At 37.2% G+C, this 25,034-nt stretch overlaps 1 protein-coding gene across 3 annotated transcripts; it reads right to left on the bottom strand.

The window, feature by feature from the left end:
- Positions 1–367: 367 nt before the first annotated feature.
- LOC121863746 (coiled-coil domain-containing protein 174-like) lies at positions 368–25,034 on the bottom strand. Of its 3 annotated transcripts, none has more exons than XM_042362512.1 (9): positions 24,923–25,034; positions 21,735–21,937; positions 15,437–15,539; positions 9,918–10,048; positions 5,624–5,726; positions 4,444–4,576; positions 3,748–3,960; positions 2,804–3,442; positions 368–2,445 (listed from the first exon to the last, which is right to left on the bottom strand). In XM_042362512.1, exons 1-8 carry the CDS (start codon positions 24,932–24,934, stop codon positions 2,826–2,828), a joined length of 1,515 nt encoding a protein of 504 aa, XP_042218446.1. In that variant the 5' UTR covers positions 24,935–25,034; the 3' UTR covers positions 368–2,445; positions 2,804–2,825. The 3 variants fall into 3 exon arrangements, with proteins under 3 accessions (XP_042218446.1, XP_042218445.1, XP_042218447.1); XM_042362511.1 differs by having other exon boundaries at positions 368–1,306; XM_042362513.1 differs by having other exon boundaries at positions 368–1,000.

Here is a 25,034-nt window from a genome sequence, read left to right as displayed (position 1 = left end):
CTTTTCATTTCCAATATGAATATTTACTATGCATTTACTGTACTGTATTTTAAGAGAGATGACATTAATTACACTGAACTTCATTATTATTATTAATATTTTTTTATTAAATTTTTAACTTGAATCTTTGACTAATTTCAACAACATAACAGACAGGTACCAGCACTTTCCATCTGGATGGGTGAGATGAAATTAGTTTATCTCCCTTGTGTCGACGGGCATGTTAGAAACGGGCAGCAGACGTTTCCCGATTCACACACGACATCCACCAAACGGGCCGGTATGTCATCGATTGCTATGTGACATCAGACATGGCCATCAAAAAGGGGTAGTGATGCAAAACTACTTTTAGTAATAAAATATATTATAATAATATGGAAATGCTTTTATTTTTACAAATTAAAGGAAATTAATTCATATACAGTACCATAAACCCTTGCTATTTGCGAAGGTTAGGTTCCAAGAATGGCGCAAAATGGGAAATCCACGAATAGCAACTTATGCTACCTTAGTGCACTACTGTATACCTGTACTGTGTATGAGAAGCTTAAGTTTGGAGCTTGATGAAGTGTACTGTACAGAAGGATGAAATCTGGTTACTGAAGCTTAAGGAGATCATCAGGATCACTGTTGGAAGAGGGTGATGCAGTGTTGGTTGATGGTGAGGCGAGTGGCGCGGAGACTGGTGAAGTGGCGGCAGCAGCCGACTGAATAGGTGAGGGAGACAAATCAGCTGGTTCTTTCTTGAAAAACATCGTGATTGGTAGGCGTTTCCTCTTGGCATTGGGGTCTCTAAATGTTTCACTCCACTTGCACTGACACTAGGCAGTCTTTTAAGGACCATTTCACACAGAAATACTAAAATTTTGAGTACAACACAAGAGACACTGCATCGCAGGAAATAGTTGAGTGCAAACAGAGGGAGAGGAGACACTGCGGGAGCATGGGGGTGACTCGTTGAGCTGCGGGAGAGGCTCGTAAGCTTGCCAACATCTGCCTACTGTGAATAGTCGAAACCGCAAATCACAAACCCATGAATAGCAAGGGTTTACTGTACATTTTATTTTTAAATATTTCTTAAAAAAATGGGAGGGGGGAATAATATATTTTATGGTAGAGAGATTTTACATTTTCATATGCTAACAAAACTTTTCATTTAAATAGAAGCATAAATAAAATTAAGAAAACAAATTAGTCTAATAGAACAAAATTGAACCCCCAAAATATAAGAAATAAACACAAATATGTACGAAGCAGATATGATCCCACTCTGATGGGCCCCAGCTCTTGTGAATGTTCTCTGCCTCTGTCAAAAAAACAAAAATATTTGGAAATACTGTCCTGTACACTGTTCATACACACATGACAACCTTGTAGGATACAAATACTTTACACAGGTGGTCCTTACTATACGAAATGGTTGTATTCCACAGAAGTGAGTAAAGCAAAAATTCATTTACCCCAAGTGACTTTCCTAGAAAAACTTATAAACAGAAAATACATTACTGGGGTTGATTTTCAGGCAACTTACACAACTAAAACTAACCTACTGGTAATAGTCTGTTCACTCAATGCTTGCAATTGTAGCCTGGGGTCAGTTTGTAGCAAGGCAGCTGATTGGTTGACTGACAGACACCCGAAGAATCGCAACAATTCTTCAGTAGTGTTTAATCTCTAGTATTTACACCCTGATATTTTAATCTGTGTTGATCTCTGATAATTTCCCTAACTTAAGAAAGAAAAAATTAGCATGTGAAATGCTCTGGTAACATAAAAACCTTGATCAAAACAAAAATACAAAATTTGGGCACCATTCTCCACCACGCTGTGTGACATCATGCAGCGAGGAGTTTCCGTCCCAGAATTTGTTTATAATGTGCGTTCATATGCTAATTTTTGCTTCACCTAGTGTGGAAATCATCAAAGATCAACATAGAAAGGTTATTACCCCTTAAAATATCATAATATAAATACAATAGATTAAATACTAAAGAACTGTAGTGGCTCTTCGGGTTGTCTGTTCGCCAACCAATAAGCTGCCTTGCTACGAATTGACCCTAGGCCTCAGTTGCAAGCTTCGAGTGAACAGACTATAAGTAAAGAAGACATAATAACACAATAAATCGATTATCATGAAGAGTAAACACTTTCACGCTAAATTATAGGCTTAGTATAGTTTAGGTTAGGGTAACATTAAGGCATTTAATCATCTGATAAAATAAGTGGAGTTCTTAATTTTAATGAGATCCAATTAATCAATAAAGTATAATTAAATAAATATAGGAAGCTCCCATGTCATTTGTCAGAATTCGGAACACAATTTTTCCTAGCAACAATATTACAAATAGTGGTTAGTTCCCAAGCCAGTTAATAAAAACCTCTTTAACCCATAATGATGTTGAAATATTGTACATCTGCGGTGAACAGTGCAGCTTTGTAGAGAATCTGGTTGTGAGAAAATCAAGAATATGAGAAAACCAAACAAGCCAAACCAAACCTACATGAACTCTACCCAACCCAACACGAACCAACGTAAACTCAACCTGCATGAACTCTACCCAACCCAACCCGACCTAAACCTGCATGAACTCTACCCAACCCAACCACGGATGAGCTCTTAGAACATAATCCCCATGGTTGGTGAAAGATTACTGTAATGTGAAAATTAACTAGTGAAATTTTCTTTCAATGACAGTGCTATTATATAATGATCATACCAATAATTCAACTAGCTACCTCACATTCAGTATAAAAAGTATCATGTTATATAAATCTCAAACATCTAGGATAGGATTATTCTTACCTTTAATGAATTTAGTTTAATATCATTTATCATTCATTTTCCTTAGGTGAGAGAGTCCCTTACTAATTGCTTCTTCCATGGCTGCATACTTGGGTCTAGCATGACGGTTTCTGCTCTTATGCCCTGAAGTTCCATAATATTCAAAGGTAGGCGGTGGTGCAAAGGCATGATCTCTTTCCTCTCTGGGATCATCTCCACTGTTATCATCTGTACATGTTTTCGCATGATTTGAACATTCTGTCGCATGGTCATGTTTATTCCACATATTTGATTGAGTAGTAATGTGAGAACCTGTGGGATATACATGATCTTTTTTATGTGACGGTGCTACTCCATCTTCTTCTTGCTGGCCATGTTTACGCTTCTTTTGTGATTCATAGAACGAGGGTGGAGCAAATTCATCGTTTCTCTGAATTCTCTGACGTTCAACCCATTGTTCTTGTGATAGAGTTGAAGTTACCCCTTCCTTTCCAAAGTCCCATTCTCTGACATAGGTAATTTTTTCCTTTGATTCTGAGTCTTCTAAACTTGCACTGCTAGGTTTGTCTTCTTGTATTATTCCTGATAGAGGTGGTGGTCCTATTAAATCCCCATTCTCCTCCTCATCATCTGAAGCTGGTGGGGTTTTCAGCTTATCATCTGTTTGTGGCATAAAAAGGAAAATAAGAAAGCTACTTTCTTTTTTACACGAGAAACTTACGACTGGCAAAAACTTACAGTAAAACCTTAGTATTATAAAATGATACCTCATTTAAATAAAATATGTTATAAAGTGTACTCACATTTTACCAATCCATTTCATTCTATACAAATAGTATTTTGTTTAAGTATTCTCTTTTCATGTATCTGTTTCAAGTATACAGTGAAAATGTATTAAAACCCATTAAAAACCGTTCAATCACTAAAACAAGAGCAAAGCTCTCAAAGATTATAACAAATCATACCTGTGATAGGCAACCCCATCTTTAGTCTCTTTCTTTGACGAACTTTCTCAAGACGGGTTTGTAAAATCTTTTTTTTTTTGGAGGCAGAAGCAGCTTTGGCAGCATTTCCCCGCTGTGTCTCATCTCTCAATTCTTTCAGTAGGTCCATCTGCTCCTTTCTCTCTTTTTCATCTCTTGAAAATTTCATAAAACCAGCACCATGTGTTCGTGCCTCTGTTGGAGTAGATTTAAAGCGGCATATATAACAAATAAGGTTATGATCTTCATGAAGCAACATAAAGAAAGAATCTAGGGTTATAGTAGGAAAGCCCAGGATAAAGGAGCTTACTGGTAAGGATAGCCTATGACAAGCATGTACCGGGTAGCTATCATTTACTATCAATGACTCACAAAAATGCATGAATTTTATAATATATCCAGAACTTATGATAACCTACTGTATTCCAATATATAATGTATTTTCCAGGACATTCACAAAATCTAATGTTTTTCCCCTAAAACAAAATAACTTTCAATGTATGTTCAATGAATTGTACAATTTTCCCCAAAGAATTTCCTTGTAAAATAGGGGTGTATCTTACAGGCCAACAAATACGGTATAGTATTTCACTACATGTTACATTTAGAAATATTTGTTTTCAGACTATGAAGGAAAAATAAATAAATTTAAATGTAAATATAGCATACAGTACTAACCTTCAAACAAAACATCTTGATAGTGTAAGTCTTTTTTAAGGGCATTAGCTTCTTCCTCCCGCTCCCACTTTTGTCGCTGTATCTCTCGACGAACATCCTCTGACAAGAGATCTGGTTTGTCTGAGGTGCCATCCTGTTGGGTGATATTTACTATTATATTACTGCACTAAAGACTTCATACTTTATGATGAATAAGATTTAAGAATGATTTTTCAAAAGAAGTTTTTGACAACCTGTACTGGAATCTTTCTACCTTTATTCAATTTACGCTTTCAACAATTTTCTCACTCTAGAGCAAGGTACATGGAATCAAGAGAAACAAAGGATTTCCCTTCTTTTGTTGTCACTTGTTCCAAATGGCCAGCTATGGTGTTTCCCTTCCACAACAAAGCTCCACAATTTCTATCTGGTTAACCTGTCATTTCATTCATTCCCAGCATCACTAATCAGAAGCATGTCCATCCCAACCGACTACTCCACATCATGCTCTGTAATCATCCACACATACTGTTGCTTTCTGAATGTCCATCACTCTCTCGTCTAGTAACTGCCTCTACCCCTCTTTCCACATCCTACTTGGTCTTCTGTCTCACTCTTGCCAACCATTGGTGCATTAAACACTCTTCACCAATCTCTTGTTTCCTGTTCTCTCAAAGTATATTCGTACATACATACCACCTTAGTATATCTACAGTAGATCGACTGTCTGTCTGAAACTCCTTCCATTTCCAAAGCTTCTAGTTTACGTGTTTTTCATTCTTTATATATATATATAATGTTATGGTAAATATCATAAACACACATAGGCATGGCTAGGTTTATTACAAAGTGATGAAAAGGATATGCTCAATACTGTACAGTGGGTAGTCCACAAAACATGAAGCCATGTCTCTTTATTTGAGTGCCCCATCATAGGAGTCCGTTTTCTCTCACTTCAGGACGCCTGAGTCGTCCGTTTTCTCTTAATCTTAGAGTGCAGTGTACCAGAGACTTCGTTATTCCTTAGTAATGACACAGAATTTGAAATTGCAACCCCAACTGTACAGCCTGATAAGGAATGTGTAAATAGGTATATTTTAATCAAATAGTTTCTACAATAGAAAACTTAGTTGAAATTTATGAACAAAATTCTTTTAGATTTCATTCATGAAAAAAACAGCATACATGGCAAACAACTTACTTCATTAATGTCTCTGGCAAGTTCCTTATCATACTCCAACATTGCTGGCAAATCTTTCCTCAAACATTCACGGGTTCGTCCAAAAGCATCTGTGTATTCCACCCTGCCAAAAAAGGCACAAGGAAAAGGTTAGTTAGAACTACCCGAGTTGAAAATAAAATGTCACAAATTTCAATTACAATTCCTAATAGCACTCAGCACTTCTGGCATAAGTGAAAATCTTCCTCTCTGTTGCTAAGTCAGAGAGTGGTTGGAGACTTGGTCTCACACCTCTGTCCAAAACCTTCAAGTTGAGCATTTCTTGTTGGGTGTGAATGTAGTATCTCTTTTGTTTTCTTTGTTTCGATAAGATCCGTATCAACCGGCACTTTGACTTTTCTGGGACAGAGCCAAATTGCTGTGAATCTTATTAGGTCCTTACCTAATAAGGCATTTTTGAGAGGAAAAGGTCATGCAGTTCAAGAAAAGACCAGAATTTTGTATAGATAATGGGCAGTTTGTAAGGTGAATATGTTTCCCATTTTATATTGAAAGCAACTCCCCAATAAGGTACAGCCCTACAGCATCTTAAGAGCGTATTTCCACTTTCTTCCTTTTGTTAGCTGAATCCAGATTCACAGGTCACTCACAAGTAGCACCAAGTTGTGTCTGAAGCCAGAGACCATGAAATCAAGTAAACTCTACCCAATATTACAAAAGACTCTTTTAAGATCTCATTGGGATGGATTTGATTTTGTTTGATGTTGTCTGCTGAAATAAATGGTTTATCCTTGCACTGTTCACAAGACTGAGGCATTTTCAGTTTCATACGAGTAAACCTATTCCATCATATTTCATAAGCTTTCATTATTTCTAAATTATTCAGGCAGGGTGGATTGTTCTTTCTAGGTAATAACAAATAAAGTGTGAGATTTTGTAAGAAAATTCTGCTTAATAGCTTTGAACCACCAATATGAGCTATACTTTAACTTGGAAACAGAAATACTTCATAGTTTCAAGATAGATAGGCACAGAGGAAGTGACCTTGTTCAGAAAAATGGAAATTGCACAAATTTGGCAGGCTTTCAGCTTTAACAATCCTGGATATCCAAGGTAATACATGTAATGTACTGAGAACAAAAGTGAAAGACCTGTTAATAGTTCTTAAGAAACTAATAGTAGAAGGGAAAAAGAAAGGCCAAGAAGAACATGAAAGGGTTAGGAATGCTCTGATAGTAAGGGCGACAAACTTCTAAGAAGGTTCAGTATAGATAAATGATATAAGAGTATGATATCGAGTAGTTTATGGGGATATTATAGCAGTAAGAGCAAGTGAATAATGAAATTGAAGGAAGACTCTGTGTTTGCTTTTGGTTCTGGCCTTTGAAAATATAGCAAGAAAAGGCATACATGACAGAAACATTTAATAATACAGTATTAGTTACTTGTATTACAGTACGAGTATATTCTCGATTTAATGGAATTCGATATAACAAACTCAAATTAGAGGTAGGAATTTTTCCGTTATTTTTCGGTCGATTCAGTGAACTAGTTCACAAAATCGAGATTAATTTCGTTAATATGCTCACATATATGGAGACACCTCAGACACGTGATATGCACATAGAAACATTATAAAATTATCCATGGTTTCCCTTAAACTAGGGGGTTCGGTGTTTGTTTTAAATTTTTTCTATAATTCCAAACTTTTTTCAATTGATAGCTACACTCTTTTGACTTTCTCCCCCACACCACTTCCTTAAGGGGACTTTTGAGAGACTTTCGGCATGATGTCTAAGCATAGTAGTTTGTTGACCGAGATGTAGCAGTGAACAGCACACGTGGTGGCGGCAGAACACAGACTGAGCAGAAGTAGACAAACCCCACGCTCCATGCTGTGCATTTGAAGCGGAATTGAATGGATTCACGCTCGATTTAGTGAACTAGTTCGCTAAATCAAGCAAAATAACGGAAAGTCTGATTTAGCAAAAATTTTGATTTAATGGAAAGGGGTGGCTCAAATAAGTTCATTAAATCGAGAAAATACTGTATTAGTAGCATTACAAGTTATACCACAAATGATAATCAGGGTTGACATCCTTGCGTGTATTTACAGCTGATTCGCCAGGCAAGAAGATGACGGTAGCATGCAATTAAATGCCAGGTAGCGATGTGTCCTAATATTACGTATTTAGTAATTATTGCCTGTATGTTGGCCTGGCGAGTTAATGTTTGACATTTACATACCTAGATATTAAGCTAGACGTCGCATTCTGGACTATATCACAAAACTTTTTTTTTCTAACTCAAATCACACTTCTATTAAAATGGTGTGGACATGTGGACTGTATGGTAGGAAAGATAACTGTAAGTAGGGTCTATGACAGCACAGTTGAAGGCGCAGGAATAAGAGGAAAACTGAGAATGGAATTAACATGATACAGTATATGGTACAGTACTGTATAAGTGATTTTGTGAGGGAATGATTGTAGATCAGGTAGAATGGAGTAATTTTATGTGACAATAATGGTATGAATAAATATGAAAACTTGACTCGACTACTTGTAAATACTTTGGAGGTCTTGGTGCATGGTGTTCAAGGTGGACCACAGCCACCATATACTTCTGTGCCAAATTTCATTACATTATTTCCTTCAAACGACATGAATTTTATATTAAGCAATTTACTACACGATCTCCAGACATTACATACAATACACTACCATGATAAACAGCAGTATTTGTACAGTATTTGATCATCAATCTCAAACAAATGTTGTAATGCTATAATGTAAAACAAATGTGAGTGCAGGTGGCATGGCTTTATTCATGCTAAGATGAACTCATGGCTTGATGAATTTACAAAGGGTGAGATCAGTTAGAGCTGTCCACACTCCCTGCAAGTGTTCCTGATGATCATGGTGAGAGGGTCAAGCACTCACCCAGACCAACATGACCAATTATAAAAGACACCACCAACAACAACTACCAACGACACCAACAACCGTCTCTCCCACCACCAAATATCTGCACCAATACCACAATTATATACATGGCCAATACCACCATCCATCTGATAGCTGCAGCCAAATACACAAAACTATAAGGTCACATTGATCATACTTTTCAAAAACAAATCAGTGAGCTGACAAACTATAAGCAAAATTTAGTGAAGCCAGGTTGTGCAGATCAGCAGTGCCCAAAAGTCTGAATGTGCCTGGACAAGATTTTTCATGCTTATGTGAGTCTGGCACTTGCCCAGCAGACCACTTTATATCTTGAGAGGACAATATCCAGATGGGTATTTGTCTGGTGTCATGTGACCCCCACCTCAACGTATACAGCACGTGTGACCAGTGAGGTCCATCAACTAGCGGTGATGGGAGGAAGGGGGATCATGACAAATGACAAGGACAGATGACAACAGCAGGTACACAACTGTTCCCATCTTAGCCTTTGATGGAATAGGGAGCCTCACCAGGTTCATGAAGGAATCTACCATGAAGTTGGTTGTGATCTCAGGAACAAAGACAGCAGACATGGTCAAGAGCAAGAAAGATAGAAGGGCCAGGGAAAATAGTGTGGTGTACAGGATACGACGTACCTCCTGTGAAAAATATTACCAAAAGTAGGGAATACATGGTTGAAGTCAGACATCATAGGACCTCCAATGCATTCGTCATTCACACTGGTACAGTATTTAATTATTTTAAAGAAAAAAGAAAATAACCTCTGCGCTTACCAAAAAATATCCTCTTCCAATCTGAAGATTCCTAAAATGTAATGTACAGTAGATGAATTAAGTGCTATCTGGGGCAGTTGAAGCAAGAAGAGTCGAGATACAAAAGTTGAATGGGATATTATCACTTTCAGCAAGAAGTGGCCTTTTACCACTCTTATCATTGCTAATATCATAACCACAGTCACCAGCAACCAAGATAGTTATAGAAGAACACTTAAGATACTTTAAGATGACAAATTTTATACACAAGTTCCAGCTGTTATACTGTCTCAAAAATGGTTGCTGTGAGGCAAAAGGTACATGGTACAGTGAAGAAAAAATATTGTCAACTCAAGTAGTACAATGATTTTGTGAACAGTTCTTACAAGGCAGTTAACCAACTGTTGTCATGTGTTGCTCACACAGTAGTCCTTGGGCTAGGTCTTGACTGATACATGTAGTAAACAAAGAATTAAATTATGTTTCTATTGGAAAAAGATGTATGATCAGCAGCAATAGACTCAAAAACTGGTTACAATTATCAAATGGCTATTTACATGAGTTAAAATTAACATAACATAAAGCAATACACACCACTCATCCTCATCATTACAAGTTTTATAATCATCAGGGTGTGCAGTCTCTGCCTTGCTTTGTTCCTTTCTTCTATTTTCTTCTAGGGTTCTTATCTTCTTTTTCTCCAAAACTTCATCTACAATCTTCTTCTGCAAGATAAGAAGGATTGCAGCATAAAAATATAATTTTATGACCCAAGATACAAAAGAGAGACCTATAAGATACATAGTTGCCTCCACATTAATGTACTACAGCCTGGGAGTGTGTGAGAGCTCAAGTACAAGATGAGGCAAAGCAGCACAGTACAGTAGTCATGGCTGAATGAATGGGCGTGAAACAGTGAAATTACCCTGGTTGTGTGGCTGCACATCAGTGCTGAAGAACAATTTTTACAGGGATGCTTAATTTAAGTTATGTTATGCAGCATTGTGTGCAGCCACGACCAAGTGACGAGGACTGAACTACGGTTTCACGCCTGTATGTATATTATGTATGCTGTATTATATATTATGCTATGTATATTATGTATGTGCTCCCTTTATATATATTATTTATTCAGCCTAGCTAGTAGCGTGTGGCAATATATTTAAGATGACCCACATGCCTAATTAACGTGCCTGGCGACGTATGGAAGCTGTTATGTATCACTTGCCATACGTCGTCTATAGAGCAGTTGACCAGCAGACAGGTTGAGGAGCGCTACTCCCCTTGTGTACATATCTCTTATCCAGTAAATAGAACCTATACAGGTGTTTGTGTTCACTCCTGTATATTGAACTTATTACCCAGAACACGAACAACGCCCATGACTACGGCGCTACATTGCCACATCTCATACCTGTGCCCTCATACACTCCCGGGCTGTGGCACCATCATGTGGAGGCAACTGTACCACTGCCAAGCATCTCACAGGTAAAGTATTAGATCCTCAGAGCTTTGTGAAAAGATACTAAGCTAGCACTTAGGTCCTTGCAATTTTAGAATTTCACTCAAGGGAGGAAGATGGGAATTCATTTTTCACCATGTCTCCTAAACTAGAAAATGAAATCCCATATTTCAATCCTCAATTTATGGTATATGGAGCCTCATCAAAGACAGTGAGACCTCAACAAATCTGACAGAAAAAAAGGTCACAATGTCTCTGAGTCATGAGAGAGGTCAAGTTGCTGCATTAGAATATTCCTCATGTCAGCCAATAAGTGTACCACATTAACCCCACACCCTGTTCTCAGCCAATACGTGTACCACATTAACCCCACACCCTGTTCTCAGCCAATAAGTGCACCACATTAACCCCACACCCTGTTCTCAGCCAATAAGTGTACCACATTAACCCCACACCCTGTTCTCAGCCAATAAGTGTACCACATTAACCCCACACCCTGTTCTCAGCCAATAAGTGTACCACATTAACCCCACACCCTGTTCTCAGCCAATAAGTGTACCACATTAACCCCACACCCTGTTCTCAGCCAATAAGTGTACCACATTAACCCCACACCCTGTTCTCAGCCAATAAGTGTACCACATTACACCCTGTTCTCAGCCAATAAGTGTGTTCTCAGCCAATAAGTGTACCACATGTTCTCAGCCAATAAGTGTACCACATTAACCCCACACCCTGTTCTCAGCCAATAAGTGTACCACATTAACCCCACACCCTGTTCTCAGCCAATAAGTGTACCACATTAACCCCACACCCTGTTCTCAGCCAATAAGTGTACCACATTAACCCCACACCCTGTTCTCAGCCAATAAGTGTACCACATTAACCCCACACCCTGTTCTCAGCCAATAAGTGTACTACATTAACCCCATACCCTGTTCTCAGCCAATAAGTGCTCCACATTAACCACACACCCTGTTCTCAGCCAATCACCGCACTGTTCAGTAGTCCCAACCCACACTGCCCAGCCACTCCAATTACTTGCTGTATCTTCTCACACTACCATTTCTCTGTCTGTTTCTGTGTTTTTTCTTGTCGATGTTAGTGGATTAGTGAACCAATACCATGGGTGATACTGTACTTAAAGTTTCCTCTTCTATTGTCTCACCATCTGGTGCCAAGAAATGCCCTTGTAACCCTGAAGATTGACTTGAAAACAAGGCCAAAAGTCAGTGGAATCTCAGTGTGTAGCTGCAAGTGGCAGTGTTTTGAGAAGATCGTAAAAGCAGACATCAAAATGGTTTTTGAAAATTTTTGGAAGACAGGTGACTTCAATCTGCAAAATGCCTCTCTCCACAAGCAAGTGATGAATTTTGATGTAATAAAGGAGCCGTATCACTGGACACAAAGAGAACTGTTGCAAGGAATCTTGCAAATACATATTACATCACCATTCACCAGATATGTTTGCAAGTGTGCATGAAAGCAGTCCTCAAGATACATGGGATAAGTGAAAAATGGGTGAGGAATGTGAAGAGCAAGACCAGTGCTTTAGGTTCTTCTAAGAAGGATGCACATGTTACTATGTGCAACAAACCAAGGATTGCAGATGAGAGATTGCATTTTTTTTTTTTACGGGGATTAGCCCACCCGGGCACAGGTCACTGACCCACATCGGGGCCTGGGGGGCAATAATAATACTACTACTACTAATAATAATAATAATAATAATAATAATAATAATAATAATAATAATAATAATAATAAATAATAAATAAAATTTATGATAAAACAAACAAAAATAAAATAAAATAATGATGATAATAATACAGTAACTGTAACAATAATAATAATATTAATAATAAAGAACTATAAATACAAAAATGAAAAAAAAAGATCAAAAGTGAGAAACAATATATGTATGTTGTGTTGTCAATGGTAAGAGAAACAATTGAGACCCTGCAATTGCGTGTAAATGAAGCAGAAAGTCAGATCAGCAACCTGGGACTTGGTCACAATGGCAGCAGGGTCTACCATTAGACAACACATTATGCTTCCAATATCTTCCCAGGCGGTAGTACCTCCCTGTTTGGTAGCTGCCTACTACCTACTACTACCAGTTCAAGAGCACCTAAGTTCCTTCCCCACTGAGATGCTCCATTATTTCATGCCATTCTTTATCCAAAGTGAAATACAGGCGTACCCCAAAAACCAGCATCCCGTTGACTGCTGCTTCGCAAGTTTCATTGATACCCCGGAGATCTGATGATTGGCAGAGCTGTTTTGAATTTGACAGGTGGCAAATTCTTGCCACCAGAGGGCTCTGCACACTGTCCTGACTCATTCCTGTCAACTTTACTCTTGTTTACACTTACTATGTGTCTTTGACTTCGTGTTTTTTCGTTATTTCCGACTTGGTGTGTTATTCAGTCATGCCTATATGCACCAGTGATAGTTCCTCTTGTGCTGGGCAACTTTATGTGTTGTGATAAGGTGTAATAAGAGTGGTGATGGACCAGCAAAGTTTGGTAGAGACTTGAACTTGCCACCCTAGACTGTTTCTACCATCCAAAACACAGATAAATATCAGCCTCAATTTATGCTTTACATTTGTTATGTTCTTATGAGATTAATTACTTCGATAACTGTTGATTTACTAACCAACAACTTTTCCTGGTCCCTATTTGCGTCAATTATAGGGGGTACACCTGTACCTCCCTGAAGGCATTAGGCAAATTCCAAGCATGACCTATATGGCCTGTACAGCACTTGAGGGCCAGGAACCAGTCAGTGTATACTTTTACAATGACTGCATCAAGATGTTCCATCCTGACCTCAGTTTGATCATGCTCAAGTGTGATTCCTATTCTTTGCAGTTGCAGGATAAAGACATCACAGATGAGTTGAGGACACATCTTTTACTTAAAAAAAACACTTGCACCACACCAAAGCTGAGAAGGGATTTAAGATGCCCAATCTGATTTGTGAGCGTCAGGAGGACAATGTCAGGATCATTTGTATGGACCTTCAACTACAGTATTCATCTTGGCAAAGGTTAAGACTTAATGGATTTAATATAGGTACCTCTGCCTTGTGTTGTAAACTTAAATCTTCTTAACCCATACAGCGTCAACAGCGTAACAGTTACGCCGCAATGTTTCTGTACTCCCAGCATCAAAGGCATAACAGTTACGCCGATATACTTTCAAGATAAATGAATAAGTACTGTAAAATCTATACTTAAAATGCAAAAGTAAAACAAAATAAAAAATAAATAATTATAAAATCATACAAAAAAAAATACGTATTGGTGAAAATTGTAATGAAAATGAGTGTAAATAATATGAATAAGGATAAATATATTGATGTTCCAAAATCGAGATAAACGATAAATAAAGAAAAAACAGCTACAGACAGTGAAAACTAATGGTAATTAGCATAATTCCACGCACAAACGATGAAAAACTTCAACACCCGTAAACCTCTATGGGTTCTACGCGTCAACTTTAAATGCCGCAACACGTTCACCCATGGGCGTAACTACACCCTCCATGGTCCGGTGAGTTGCTAAATGATGTTTTTTCCTTCATTATATGATAGCATAAGTCCATTTCAGCCAAAATCCAAAAGTAAAAAAATTGCCGACACCAGCCGAACATAATTACTGTACAGTGACCCCTCGTTTAACGAACGCCTCGGTTAACGAACTGCCTTCCATAAGGACCTTCAATTCGGTTAACGAACAAAAATTCGGTTAACGAATTTCTTACGAACCGACCTCAACATGTTTTCACTTGCACTGACCGGGCAACCAGCTTTATTATCAGTCCGCCAATACATTAATCGGTTCTAGGGCTTAAATTCCTTACTATTTTAGTAAATATCAAGAAGTTTATACTATTCAATAATTTTAAAAGTTTAATATTCAATTTTTTATTCATTTTAACAATTATTGAACATAATTGAAGGTAAAGTGACTAGTTTAATGCGCGGCATCCAGCCTCTTAACACAGCAAACAGGCGTTAGTCTCTCTCTGTTTTCACTGGAGGTAACATCTTGCTTGAGACTCTCTTCAACTAAACGCTTTTTTCTGTGTTTCCAAGCAAATTATTGGTCATTTTGAAATATATTTTACATATTGACAATATATAATGCAGTGCAGTGTTGATTTAAAGAAAATAATCTTGAAATACACCAAGAGAACTAAAATTTTATGGGTGAAATGGTGCCATGGGGTGACTTCTCTTCCACCCCAATGCCTTCTCTTCTTCCTTCTCCTCCACCCCCATTCTAATTCCCATCATCATCATCATCATCATCCAGGAGCCTTCTACATACACACCTCAAAGTAAGTAAACTTTTCTACCATTTTTGTTGAATTTAGGAAATTTTCGGTGAGCTGGAACCAATTACCCAAAAACCCATTGAAACAATGGTTTCGGTTAACAAACGACCTTCTGGAACGGATTGAGTTCGTTAACTGATGCCGTACGGGTTAAAGAGAAATACAGTACTGTAAATTACTTTTCCTTCCTGATAAATACAATAACCCTTAATGAATATTTTATAAATAAATATCATAAGAATGTTGCGTTATATAAACTATTGTGGGCAAGAGACTAATAAATCACTTTATTATAAATTACTTACCTGAAAATTAACAAGAAATTTTTGATTGATAACGTCATTTTCCAATGCCTCTACTCCGCCCTGCAGCCTCTCATACAAGGCAGCCTTCTTCTCCAGCATTGATCTGTTCAACAATTAATACAAGGTTACCCTCAAGTTCTCCATGCAAGTGAATTTTTGGTATCTCTTCCATAAACTTTGTTCAGTAATGCATTAGAATTAAAAATGCTTATCTTTATTATGGCACAATTCTTATATGCAATCTTACATGCTTATTCTTTTATTGTTATTATGTCATAGGAATGGTAAAACTGGGTGTAGATGATAGTGGTATGTACAGTATATTCTCAATTTAATGGAATTCAATATAACAAACTCTCAATTTAGAAGAAAGCATTTTTTTCGTTATTTTTCTCTCGATTTAGTGAACCAGTTCGCCAAATCGAGATTAATTCCGTTAAGACACTCACACCTACGGAATGAAGTGACATGCCAATACACTTAACATCACTACTAAACTATAGTCTTATAACATTTTACTTTATAATTTCTATATCAAAATTAATTGACACATGATGGCTCGATCTGGCTACTTTTGCACTTAGACAACTGATCAGTGAATAAACCGGGATATATGGAGATGCATTATACACTAGTGATGTCAAGAAGCTTCGCAACTGCAACCATAACACATAAATTATCATAACCTCTACTCAAGTGCACTAAGTTAAATACTAAAAAATTTTAAGTCTAGTGCAAACCATGGGATGTTTATACTTAAATTTATTACTATCTTGCAAGAATTTTAGCAATGCAAGTTATATTCTGATAAGTCAAGTCGGTGACATTTTATGAGAAAAAATTAAACTCCCTGTCTTTTACAATCCTGAGACCCCTCCACTGATAACTATGCACCCAGTAATCTCCCCTCCTGACTGTCAACACCCCACTTCCCCCTCCTCCCAGCCAGCAGGGGGGGGGCGAGATGGCAGTGGGGATTTTATACGATGAAAATGGTTTTAGGCTTAAAGTTTTTCAGTACAGTAATATGTTGCTCAAAATTATGACTTTTCCACAGGAATAAGTATGTTTAACTAAACCCAGTGGTCAGGATATTAAGGCACTGAATGTTACAGAGTATTTCAAATAAATTCTTTGTTTAGTTCTGTAACATAAACTGGTGGTGGAGGAGGGATGGAGACCCTTATAGGGAGAAACTGGCCACTCACAAACCCCCTCTGTCATTTATACTGTAACTCGACAAAATATTGTTTATTTGTTATTTATTATTTAGTAAATATATGTAACTAATAGTTTGAGCTTATCAATACCAGTACCCTTCATATACAGTAACGTACCGTATATACTCATGTATAGTTCGAGTTTTTAAGACCAATTTTTTAGGCAAAAAATTGGGGGTTGTCCTATACATGCGTAATAGTTTTGTTAAGTTGAACCCGTGCATGGTGGGAAGGGCAAGGAGCAACTTTTAGCTTCAGACTTGAAAAATATTTACCATTTACTGCCAGTAAACAATGGAAACGTAAAATATGTACCAATTAGTAATGAAAAGTTGTGCAGTTCCTTCAGCAAATGAAGCTCACCAACTTACAATAGGCTAAATTACCTTACAACGTGCTTTCAGTAGTGTATGTTGAAGTTCTTAGCACAGGCTAACTTATCTTATCATATACGGTATCACAGTTCTCATTGATCTACAAAAAATACCGGCAATAAAAACCTTTTCGATATTTCACACTTAATATAATACCCGGTAATCTACTTCAACCTCCTATTGTTTACAACGACGCATGACGCACCACCAACTGTATCAGCTAGACGGTACACGTGTTTTTCGAATCGTTTTCAGTTAAAAAACTGTTACATCACATGTATATTTTACTTTAACTGTGCCTGAATGAATATATTCTCGGAAATAAATAGTAGTTTTGCTGAAACGTGATATATTTTAATGTAAAATATGATAAAATACATGAAGAAAACAAAAGATTTTACCTAACCTTCCGATGTTCAAGAGAAGTTACTCGTTTTTTTCATCGTTTTTGGTTAAAATATTGTTATATTACAATGGTATTCTATTCATACTGTGCTTGATATAATGCATTCACGGAAATGTAATATTTTTGCCGAAATGACGTACGTATTACAGTGGAAAGTGGGATAAAATCGTGAAGAAAACAATGACTTTCGCTTTCTTTCGTTCAAAAGATGTTACCGTAATCGCTTTTCGAATGGTTCAGTTAAAAACTGTTGTATTAATAATATTCCCTCCTAATTGACTTGAATAAATACTGAATGGAAATATACAATATTTTTGTTGAAACTACCCGCATTTCAGTGTAAAGTGTCGTAATAATAAATGGTAAACAATTTGCCTTCGGCACTCGTGTTTCAGGCACGGCGAGCCACAGTTTATAGGACGTACAGCGTTTTTAGTGAAGGTTTTGTTGTTCCATTACCCTCAAAAATGTGGGTCGAACTATAAACGAGGAATATCGTAAAATAACGATTTCTTGGTCAAAAAATCAGGGTCGACCTATAAACGAGGGGGGGGTTATAGACGAGTATATACGGTACAGTCAACCCTCACTTTACGCGGTTAATGTAACCCACAGGGTACCGCGGAAAGTGAGAAACGCGTAAAGTGAATAACATAACATATGGGATTAAATGAAATAGAAACCAGCTGACCCCCAAACTCCACTTTTTCCAACACAATACCTATGTTCTAGTAAAAATAACATCATAATTTTATGATGGTACATGCACACAATTAATACTTAAGAGAAATAGAGAAATACAGTCGCCAAGTTAATGTCCATTCAAATAATGGACACGACTCCCTCCCCCTCTTCTCACACTACACTGCTGGCTCTTCCCTCTGAGAAATTTTGGGGGGAAAACCAGGTATAGTAATAAATAATACCTCAAACTAAAGTTAGGATAATATAATTGACATTGCTGGATTCCTTGTAAGACCAGGAATATTTTGAATATAAATGTCATATATTTTTCACAAAAGATAACATATTTACTCAGATTAAAAATTTTATCTAAAATTTGTATGTCTAATGCAAAATATATGATGTTTATATTCAAAATGATCACCAAATTGTAAGAATTCCAGCAATGTAAATTATATTCTGGCCGGGTAATTTGTATGAATTTTATGAGCTAAAACAAATATCTTCAGTTAATAAAAAAAAAAATATTCTTCACGACACTATCTGTCAATCAAAGTACCCCACCTTGCCTCCCCCCCTCTTCCAACCGTGCGGTCAGTCCCAACCCTCCCCCTCCAACCCCCACCAATCCTCCCTTCAAGAGAAAGGTTGGGTGGAAAAAATAAATTTTAACATTTTGTATTAAATAATACCTCAGATTAAAGTTAGGATAATATAACTGACATTGCTGGATTCCTTGTAAGACCAGGAATATTTTGAATATAAACGTCATATATTTTGCACAAAAGATAACATACTTACTCAGAGTGAACATTTTATCTAAAAATTTTATGTCTAATGCAAAATATATGATGTTTATATTCAAAATGATCATCAAATTGTAAGAATTCCAGCAATGTAAATTATATTCTGGCCGGGTAATTTGTATGAATTTTATGAGCTAAAATAAAAATCTTCAGTTAATAAAAAAAAAAATATTCTTCACACGGTAACAGATGGTCGGTCGCCGGTCCCTCCCTCCCTCCCCCCCACCCCCCACCAACGTCCCTACTAGATAAATGTGTGGGAATACCAGACTGTTTACCTTTTTAGTAATAAATAATAAATCAGACTAAAGTTAGGATAATATAATTGACATTGCTGGATTCCTTGTAAGACCAGGAATATTTTGAATATAAATATCATATATTTTGCACAAAAGATAACATATTTACTCAAGAGTAAACATTATATCTAAAATTTGTATGTCTAATGCAAAATCTATGATGTTTATATTCAAAATGATCATCAAATTGTAAGAATTCCAGCAATGTAAATTATATTCTGGCCGGATAATTTGTATGAATTTTATGAGCTAAATAAAAAAATTATACTTCACCATGTAAAGGGGTACACCCACTGCGGAATGTGAGCATCCTGGGTTCTGGCAGGGCACCGCGTAAACGTGGAAACGCAGAATGTGGGACCGCGTAAAGTGAGGGTTGACTGTACTTATTTTTACCTTTTTATTGGCTTGTCACAAAATTTTTATGCAAATTACTGATCATATATTGTATTTTTTCAATAGTAGTATCAAATATTTTATATTATCTATGATAAAACATACACCATAAGAGGCTGATCATACAAAAATATATAATAATAAATGTTGGAGGGTGTGTGCTGGTGGTGTTAAGGGTGTGTGTATGTGATGTTGATGTGTATCCTCTCACTCACACACACACACACACACACGGGAATTAGAACAACACGTGCATCCAGTGAGGGTTGTGTTGTGTGACTGCCTGGAGGCGAGATAAATATCAGCTGTTGAGGAGCGCTTGGCAACACGGTGCATGTTACCATTCCATCTCTCTAATCACCCACACTTTTCTGCTTTCTCACTCCATATTTTAAAATGTTATGTAAAATAATGTTGAAGGGGTACAACTTTTTTCATTTATACTTATACTTATCACAATCTCCCTAAAAATACTTTAGCTTTCAACTTTATTCAAGGCATCTTCAGGTTATGAGACCCATTAATACCCCACCCAAGAAAGGGTGACCTGATATTCCATCCCAGTAAATTCAGTTGCCTCTGAAGATGTCTTGAATAAAGACAAAAGCTAAGGAGCTCCAGTGTATACTTAATTGACTGAGAACTCGATTTAGCGGAAATTTCGATTTAACAAATGGGTGGCTCAAATTAGGTCATTAAATCAAGAAAATACTGTAGCTGTTCCAGTACAGTGGCAGGTTGTCAGTTGACGAATATTCTAGACATGCAAAGATACTTCAGTTAACGCATGGCCAAGAGAAGGAACACACACACACACTTCTCAACTGCATTTTATATTGTATCTCATCTCATTACCGGTATATACTGGTATGAATTTCACGTTCTGTTTTGTTTTACAAATTTTTAGGTCTTTCCATACAAAAAATCAATCCAAGTACTGTCTCTATGTACACATGATCGCAGATACAGTATGTACGGGCAGCCATAGATCCAGCAACCCATCCTTTGCTTTCGTATTCGCTACTCTATCTGGTAATACTTGGTGAAGAAAGGCTAGAGGATCCATTTTCGGCTTTATCACTGTCAGGATAAATATTAACAATCCAAAGACATGAAGCCTTTTTGCAACATTACTCTTCAACATGTGAGGCCTGCACGGACGTTTAAGGCCCCATGAAGGCCCAGCCTCAGGTTCACTCGCCTCACTTTCACTCACAACAGGGGCTGGGTTATCCACATATGACACACTTGTGATAGAGGAAACCTTGTTGAAACTTTCTATAGTGGTAACTCGATTTCAGGAATGGTGGCGCTTGTGCCCTTATTACAGCGGCGGCCTCCTCTTAAAAGAATAGTTTTGGTGTTACTATAGCATGCACTCTACAAAGACATCTTTAGTCTAACCTAAATATCTTGTAGACCAGATGCTATGGTAGCACCATATATATCTTTGTTTTGTTTTAGCTTAAGTTAAAGCAGTGTACATACTGTACAGTACTGTGCAGTCAGTCCTCGACTTACGATGGGGATAGGGACCGACGACCAGGCCGTAAGTCAAAAATGCGAAAACAATACAAAGAAAATCTAAAATGGGTTTCTTTTTCTTCTCGGCACTTCGAGAACTCTCACTTTTACGCTTGCCAGCAATTTTAAAGGGAATTGCAAATGAAAATTTTGACAGTACACTGCGCGATCACTAACGTCGGGACTCGAAAATACGTAATTTGAAAAATATCTTATTCGACTGCGGCGGTTGTATGTCCGGGTGGTCGTACGTCGAGTAGGTCGTAAGTCGAGGAGTAGCTGTACTTGGAAACTAAGGCTCAATGACACATGTAGGCTAACTAGAAACAATGTTTGTGTATTAAAGGTACAGTGCATATATTGGTGCAATTTGAATCTCAACTGAACATTTTATTTAATATACTGTAGGCATCTGATCACATATAGACAAGTAGTGCAATGTGTCTGTAAGTTCTAGAGTCCAGTGTTTACCACACAGGACATTAAAAAGTATAATGTAATCATAGAAAGATATGTAAATAATTAACTCTATCCTACTATACTGTGGATTAGCTGCTAATTCATAAACTTATGGGTAGTTACAACATACCTTGATTTTTCTTGAGTTATTGTTTCCTCTTCTTGTTGTTGTTTATCTCTGGCATCTCTATCACTGACACCAGCATTGAAAGACTGAAAGGATGTCGACTTTTTTTGTTTGCCACCATCCCTCTTAGTTTGGCCTTTCTGTCCAGCTCCAAACTTGCTTGCCTCTGCACGTTTCTTATGGAGTTCTGCGCGCAATCCAACGAGCTGGTGGGTGGAACTCTCTTGGTTACAAGGAAAACATAAGAGATTTATCTTTGGGGCAAATCACTTTTTCTTTTAGTTAGATTAGGTTAGGTTGGTTGGCTCCTTTGGAATGAGAATAGGTTAATTTTGATGTTTTATTCAAATCTCAAAGCCATTCTTGTGCAAATTAGCGGTTTCTGTTAAAATGAAAATGTTAATTTTTAGCCCAAAAATGCTAATTTGCACAAAAATGGAGGTCAGATTTGAGTAAAACACCAAAAATAACCTATTCTCATGCCAAAGTAACCAACCAACCAATCTAACCTAACCTATTCTCATGCCAAAGTAACCAACCAACCAATCTAACCTAACATATTCTCATACCAAAAGAACCAAACTAACCTAACCCAACTTAAATAAAAAAAAAAAAATAAATAAAAAAGAAGTGATTTGCCCCAAAGATAAATGTCAGAATCATATAAAACAGCAGGAAAACTTGCATAAAAAATAATAATAAATAAATAAAAAAAAAATTTTTCATGTGAAAAAAGGTGATGGGTGGTTAATTAAAAATGACCGAGGACACTGTTGTAGTTTGTGCAAATACCTCCAAGAATGTTAAAGGTAACATAACCTATATCTAAAGTCCAAATAGCAAAATATGGTCAATTTATAGTCTTGCACCGGTCTTTCTTTCGCTGTTATTAATATGCATTTCGTAATGTTTAGACAATTCTAAGACCTTTTTCTTCTTTGTTATTTCCACCGGAAATTAAAGATAACCGAGATATTAATTTGGTATTACAGTGTATTTTATTTTCGGACATAGTGCCGCAAAAGTTATGAACCACTGAAACATTTAGATCTCGCTATTCTGAGCATTTTAAACCCCATATATACATGGGGGAAATGGATAATGGCGACACAATTGAATTTAATTGATTTTAAGTAGTTTCCAGTCTTTGTCTATGTGAGATTGTGTTATCGGCTCATCACACATGCGCAATTTTCACTGACATCATGCAGTCGTGACTAATGATGTATTGATATCTTCATGCATTTTTTTTCGACCAATCACATTTTTTTTCAAAGGAAGCAGCCTGGGTAATTTCATTGACCAGTCTCACAATGGCCGTGGTGGAGGTTGGTTGTCATTTGTTCTCCTACGATAATTTTAAGTTTATTGCTGAGTTTTACGAGAAAGACGATCATTCTATCCAATTCTTACAAATCCCTGGTCCTTCCACTTCTAACTATGGTATTGTACTTTCGGACATGGCACGTCCCAAAGTTTTCAATTACTGAAACAATTAAGGTTAGTTTAAGCTAAGGGTCTGGTTAGGCTTACCAGGGGTTTGGGGGGCGGAGCTCCCTGCCAGGAGTTAGTTTAGTAAGGTCAGATGACCCGTTTTCGTTTTCTCCCCCACATAAAAACCTCCGCAAATAATGAAGGTCAGATTCGTTTAAAACAAACCAAAATACACTGGGAAAGATATTGGTCAACCCCTAGGGACTGTCCTAAAGTAAAAATTTACCATTAATTTTTCAATATTATTACAATCTTTAGTCACAAGTTTCGCCATGTCTTGTTTACTTTTGGTGGAAATCACTAGTTTTTGAGATTAACCCCCCCCCCCCCTCAACAATCATAACGTTGAAAGTTGGATTTTTTCTCAAATAAATCACATAAATAAAATGCCAACCAACAAAACCTGACTTAACCTAACCAGGGGTATCAGACTCGGCCAAAAGTAAACAAGACATGGCAAAACTCGGTCCGACTAATTACCCAAATGTACCCAAATGTTTGGTATCCAAATATTGCAAAATGTAGCCGCAATGAAGTCAAATAATGGTCTTACATGAATAAATCGGACTGCTAATCACTTCTCGACTAGTATTTGGTGTCACAAAGTCAAAAAAATTGGAAAACTTAATTTAATCTGAGTTAATAGATCGCGTGCGTGTATCGAGGGAGCGAGTAATTACCCAAATGTAGTTGCAATATGAAGAAAGACTGAAAAGCTTAGGCTTGCATTCATTAGAGAGGCGTAGAGTTAGGGGAGATATGATAGAGGTGTTCAAGTGGGTAAGTGGGAGTAACAAGGGTAAAATGGAAGATGTTCTGAAGCTCAGTAATAACGAAATAACTAGAACAAATGGCTTTAAATTAGATAAATTCCGATTCAGAAAGGATATAGGCAAGCACCGGTTTGGTAATAGAGTTGTGGATATGTGGAATAGGCTACCGAGTGCTATAGTAGGATCGGGGACGCTAGGGAACTTCAAGACGAAGTTGGATAGGCACATGGAAGTGCTGGGATGGGTGTGAAAGGGATCTGCCCTGTATGGGCCAGTCGGCCTCCTGCAGTATCCCACTTTCTTATGTTCTTAAATGATGGTCCTACAAGCGTAAATCGGGCTGTGAATCACTTCTCTATTATTATTTGGTGTCATAAAGTCACACAAAATTGGTAAATTAAATTTAATCTGAGTTGTGTTGTGTTAGGTTAGGTTAGATTAGGTTAGGTGCAAGCACTTGATCTATTAACTCAGATTAAATTAAGTTTACCAATTTTTTGTGACTTTGTGACACCAAATACCAGTCGAGAAATGATTGGCAGTCCGATTTATTCATCTAGGACCATTATTTGACTTCATTGTGGCTACATTTGGGTAATTAGTCGGACCCGGCAAAATTTGTGACTGAGCGAATGTAACAACATTGAAAAATTAATATCTCGGTTATAATTAATTTCCGTGGAAATATAATGGAAGAAAAATGTCTTAGAATTGTCTAAACATTACGAAATGCACAGTAATAACAGAAAAAAAGACAGGTGCAAGACTATAAATTCACCCAAAAACATTAACTCTTTCTTTAGAAACTGGCGGGGACGTTAGAAGGAACCTAAACTTAATGTAGTTCTGTGGTTTTCCTTTACCCCTACCATCTTGTTAGGACCCCCCTCCCCCCCAAACAGTGCCAAAAGCCACCACACTCACTCCGGACTCCATCTCGAAGACTACACCAGCTAAGGTGTTTTCCTCTCAATGTTTACATGATCAACAAGAATCCGGATTCTCCTCTTTTTTTTTACTTATTGTGAGTTGTGTC

This window comes from Homarus americanus, unplaced genomic scaffold (assembly GCF_018991925.1).
Source record: "Homarus americanus isolate GMGI-L3 unplaced genomic scaffold, GMGI_Hamer_2.0 scaffold48354, whole genome shotgun sequence".
NCBI lineage: Eukaryota > Metazoa > Arthropoda > Malacostraca > Decapoda > Nephropidae > Homarus > Homarus americanus.
The sequence above is the reverse complement of the archived record's forward strand: the minus strand, read 5'-3'. Positions and strand labels throughout refer to the sequence as shown.

What these genes read in the sequence shown, in the direction of transcription:
- LOC121863746 (XM_042362512.1), bottom strand. An exon ending in TGTAATGATGAGGATGAGTG is followed by an intron (nt 5,727 to 9,917) that starts GTGTGTATTGCT and finishes CTTTTTTGGCAG; the next exon opens with GGTGGAATACACAGATGCTT. An exon ending in TCAAGATGTTTTGTTTGAAG is followed by an intron (nt 3,961 to 4,443) that starts GTTAGTACTGTA and finishes CTACTCCAACAG; the next exon opens with AGGCACGAACACATGGTGCT.